This window comes from Seriola lalandi, unplaced genomic scaffold, assembly GCF_002814215.2.
Source record: "Seriola lalandi dorsalis isolate HSWRI2012SDOR001 ecotype SW California unplaced genomic scaffold, Sedor1 jcf7180002054425, whole genome shotgun sequence".
Lineage (NCBI taxonomy): Eukaryota > Metazoa > Chordata > Actinopteri > Carangiformes > Carangidae > Seriola > Seriola lalandi.
Genome location: NW_019524978.1, coordinates 411,035 through 416,035, shown reverse-complemented (window position 1 = coordinate 416,035; position 5,001 = coordinate 411,035). Strand labels below are relative to the sequence as shown.

Genomic DNA, 5,001 nt, shown 5'->3' with positions numbered 1-5,001 from the left:
ATGATTCACCGTTTATGGCTGTCACTATCCCATGACATCACTGTGTTTGGATCCTGACCGAGGCTGCATGTGACGGGGGGAAAGAAAAAAGAAAGAATGAGAAAAACTTTAGCCACCAGAGGACGAGAGGGAGAGACAAACTGAGACAAACTGAGGAGGCTCGCAAGACAGATGCTCTCCTCAAGGTGAACCGCCGCTGACCCGTCTGCCACATAAATTATTCTGTAGTTTCAGACTCCATTCCAAAGTTGTGGAATTGGGTTACAAGATAATTTCACAGGCCACTTGCTTGTCTTCCTTGGCAGTCCAACTGGCTAATTGAGAGGAGTGATTTCCAGTTTGGGCAACTATTCAGAACATGGCAGTCAAAATCTGAATGATTTGAAGGCTCTTTCTCTCTTTAAAAAAAAAAAAAAAAGAAAGAAATTCTGAATATTTTTCTCGTCCATAGGCGGACTGACTGTAGCCAAGAGGAGCCGCTCACGACCTGATCGACAGTCTATCAAATGCTGATAAATAAACAGAGGGAAAAGAGTTGTTTCTCTTCCTGGAAACACAGTGTGTCAATTTGAAAATATTTCACAATAAAAGGTCAAACACATTTTTAACTATGAGGCTCAGAGAATTTACACCAGGCTGTTGTTTGTGCTACTATTACTATTACTACTATTACTGTTTAGTAATTCTGAATAGATTTTGTGCATGTTTTCAAAAATACAGACAGCAGGCGCCTGATTCAGCTTTTGACCAAGAGGTCAAGTCATTTGAAGTCATGGCATCTCAATCCAGATCAGCTCTCAGGGTGCATCATGGGAAAATGAGTACTCAAGCAGCAAGAGAGCTACTGTGTTTAACCAGTATGGGTTCAGATTAGTCTAGGACCACATGTTAAAGGCTGTTAAATTACCCTCAGCTGTGGTGGTGGGCTCTCACCTAAACCCCCCCTCCTCCAAAAGGTTTAACATTAAAAAATGTATATGGTTTTAAAGCAGCATTAATCTGATGGCAGCAGGGTCATAAAGAAAAATGTGTGAGACGCAGTTTCCCTCAATAAAGACAAATGTTTTTATATTGTCACTGTGATGCTTGGTGAAGATCACGGCTCGAGCTGCAGTTTGTCTCCATCTCTGTTGATATTTACCCCAAAACACAGGCGCTAATTAAGGGCGACGCTAATTAATTAGCTGGAGTTAAAGTAATTGTGGATCAAGTGAAGTTCACGAAGCCGCGGCTACGGTACCCGGGGAGGAACAAACGTTATCTTCAAACAAAAGCGCGAAACGCTTTCACCTCCCCAGTCAGTCCGTGCGGATCGCGTCGAAGTGCAGCCTCATCACGGAGAACGGTGCTGAGAGAGAGTGAGAGAGAGAGAGAGCGAGAGACTGAGAGAGAGAGAGAGAGAGGGTGTGTATGTGTGTGTGTGAGAGGGAGAAAGAGAGAGAGAGAGAGAGAGAGAGAGAGAAAGCCAGAGCCAGAGCCAGAGAGACGAGAAAGATAAAGGAAAGACAGACGGAACGATAGACTTGTGCGTAAAAAGTACTGGTGCCCCCTTCTTCTTCTTTTTCTTTCTCAATTTCCATCAGACAAAAACCCAAAAACCGGCTGCTTGGATGAACCAAAACCTATCGATCTGTCAGTACTACACCTGGATTCACTGACCAGCCGCACAGCAGGCATGTCCCGAAGGAAGCAGAGCAACCCCAGGCAGATCAAACGTAAGTTTTTTTTTGAATGTTGTCTCGCCGCTCCACTGCGTTTCCAAGCTTATTAGAGTTTGCAGAATATTGTAATGATAGTGACCACACTGAAGCCGATTCAGCAGCGCTCAGCTCGCGCCACTCATGTGTTGCCTGTCACGGTCCGCACGCTCCAGTCTCCCTCCGCACGTATTTAGTGTTTTCTGAAGATGTGATGTAGAATCCAAATCCCACGGTGCTGCTGGCTGAAAAAGTTTCACCGCTGCTGCTGCCAAGTTGAAGCAAAATGAAGTTATTGGCTTTGTGTGTTTGATGTGATGCTATTGTAGTTTCCATCCAAAATTGTGTATCAGTGCATCACTTTGACTGAACGTGCAGACTCGTCTTCTGTAAAGCCTTTTATGCCAATTATATCAGCATTAATTATAAATTATAGGCCGGTAATTAATAATGAAGCTGCAGCACGAGGCTGCTGTAAAAGGCCGATTTGTTTTTGATTTGTATTGCTATTATATGTTTTTATTTGTAACACATAGACACACACGTCACACGCACGCACACACACACACACACACACACACACACACACACACACACACACACACACACACACACACACACTCCAACTCCTTCACACACTCGTAATTTTTTCCCCTTTTCCCATTCACACTGACTAGCAGGTGTGTGTACATAAATACGTGCACACACACTTTAACAAACTTGACAATGCAGCTTGTAAACAGTGGATTATAAATATGGATTGATAGTTGCACCTCGTGCAGTAGCAGGAAAAGAGCAGGGACAGTTGTGGCATCTTTTAATTTTAATTGAACTGAAGTGTGGCTTTGCTCTTTCACCTTCCCTCTCAGCTGCACAGTCTCCTCATATTTGCTTTTCAAATATAGATGAACATTTAAACTGCTGTCCTCAGAAATACAGAGCTTTATTATTTGTTTTGAATCCAGGGATATTTAAATGAAGTGTAACCTCGTGGCCTGCATTAATTCAAAAGTGTGTCATATTCATGTTGTTGAATTTTAGTCAAATTGAATATTTTTTAAAATAAAGGTTTCAACACAACTTTGAATAATTTTAACGATTTAAAAGCGCCTGTAGATCATCCACAAATATGTGGGGATTTGTCCACACACACACACACACACCCACACCCACACACATACACAAGCACATGGACATAAACACACTTTCACATTGCAAATACAGCTGACATCTGAGTGTGTGTGTGTGTGTGTGTGTGTGTGTGTGTGTGTGTGTGTGTGTGTGTGCGTGTGTGTACAGTGTGTGTTTTCAGTTTGTCCACTGTATGCTGCTGCTGTAAAAAGCAGACTGTGGTTAGTTTGGGGTCAAAATATCAAATATCAAACCACATGCAACCGTTTGTAGGACGTCACTGTCACACTGTTTATGTGTGCTTCAAGACAATTCAGAAGTAGGGCAACATTTGTGTGCGTGTGTGTGTGTGTGTGTGTGTGTGTGTGTGTAGGTGTGTGTGTGTGAGCTCACATGCATGAATTCATGAGGCCATGTGTTGGTGTACAAGAGCTTTTTATTACATTTGTGTCAGACAGATTGAGCCACAGAGGAGACTTGATGTCACCCTGTTTTATTTCACACGTAACTGTAATTCACTAATTATGTGTCGTAAAAAAGTTTTTAAAGTTTTTAAGGCATTTTTGACGTTTGCAATCTGGATTTTGACGTTTGTTTTTTTAGCTAAAGAAAATAAGGATTTATCAGTATTTTTAATTCCGTACTGTAGATTTTATTAATGTAAAAATTAATGAAAATAATTAGTTTCCTCAGTTATTTTTAAAACAACCTGTGTAACATTTTAAATATCTCAGTTTTTACTGACAATCGTCTTGTTTGAAATGTTTTATGAATAAATCCACTTATTTTAAAAACAGTGTAGAGAAGCTTGGTACAGTATAGTTCCCTCAAACTCTGAAGAGAAATAATTATTTTGGAGAAACATGCTTTTATTTTAACCATCTTTGAGTTCATATTTGTGTTTTTTTTTTTTTTTTTTTGCTGGCATCCACCATAAAACCCACAACCATTTCTGATCAACAAAGAAGCACGACACCATATGACGTGATAGGCCCACTCATCTTTGGACCAATCCCATCGTAGCATCCGAAATTTTGTTGTTGAGCAAATGAACGTCTAACGTTTGTGTTACGCTTTCGTCATTGTGACCCGGACTTGTGTGAATTAGTATGTCATGTGTAAGATCTTGTTAATACTGAGCCGGTGTGCAGCCGTACTGTATAATCAAGCTCTAGTTAGAAACAGAAAGGTCACGGGGAGCCTAGATCCTCTCCTCTACCCCGGGAACTCTGGGAAAAAGGCCGAGGAGGCACTGCACAGAAAGTCAGCACAGACAGTCATTCTAAAGGACAAAAAGGTTGTTGGGCGCAGCCCCCCCCCCCTCCCCTGCATACATTGGACCGTTATCTAAAATTGTGATTTATGCAGTATTTTAATATTTTGCTTATTCTTTCCCCTTGGGTGCTCTCTGAGCGGTGATAAAAAGGCGATGCTGAAAGAGCACCATTAATTTGCTCCGATGACTGGGGAGATAAGGCCAGATAATGGGAAAGATAAGCAGAGAAGATATACCATCAGAAACCCGATTATTACCATTAAAATTCCAGCCCAGCAATCTGCAGCTGGCTGATAATTCCTTCTCCGTTTCCACCACTTTGGATGATAAGGCAAAAAATAGTCACTCAGTGCTCCTTGATTAGGCTGCCTGGATATCCCGATAATACAGTGATAAATTATGTATTTTCCCCCCTTGTTTTTTTTCTGTGAAACGTTACATCTGATTTTTTTTATATATAAATATATATTCCTGGGCCCCCTCCTGTATCCCCCTCCCCTTGTTGCTTTTCTAAGAAAGCAAAAAACCCCTATACACTTTTATTGTAATAAGAGTTTGATAGAAAGAGGAGATAGTGGTGGAGGTGTTTTGTGTGGGAGCACATATCAATGTTATCAGCTCATCTCCCAGGGCCAGCTGCTAGCTGCTGTTGTTTTTAGCCTTATCACCCCGTGCCAATATGCCAATAAATTGCCCAGATTGTTAGCTGTTCAAAGGCAGGTCAGTAGAATTTGACAGGAATGATGAAAATATCGCTGATGCTCTGCGGATTGCGATTAGCTGCTGTAATATGATGTGTGAATTCCACCAAGCTCCCTCTATCCTCTCTTCTCCCTCCCTCCTCTCCTCCCCGTCCTCCTCCTCCTCCTTCAACAACCCCCGCCCCCCCCACTCTCT

General features: G+C 41.8%; 1 protein-coding gene across 2 annotated transcripts in view; it reads left to right on the top strand.

The window, feature by feature from the left end:
- The first annotated feature begins 1,314 nt into the window (after positions 1–1,314).
- zfpm2a (zinc finger protein, FOG family member 2a) overlaps positions 1,315–5,001 on the top strand; it is a 120,078-nt gene continuing 116,391 nt past the window's right edge. For both annotated transcript variants that reach the window (XM_023410404.2, XM_023410402.2), the window contains exon 1: positions 1,315–1,715. In XM_023410404.2, coding sequence (XP_023266172.1) covers positions 1,676–1,715 — 40 coding nt within the window. In that variant the 5' untranslated portion in view covers positions 1,315–1,675. The remainder of the gene's footprint in view (positions 1,716–5,001) is intronic.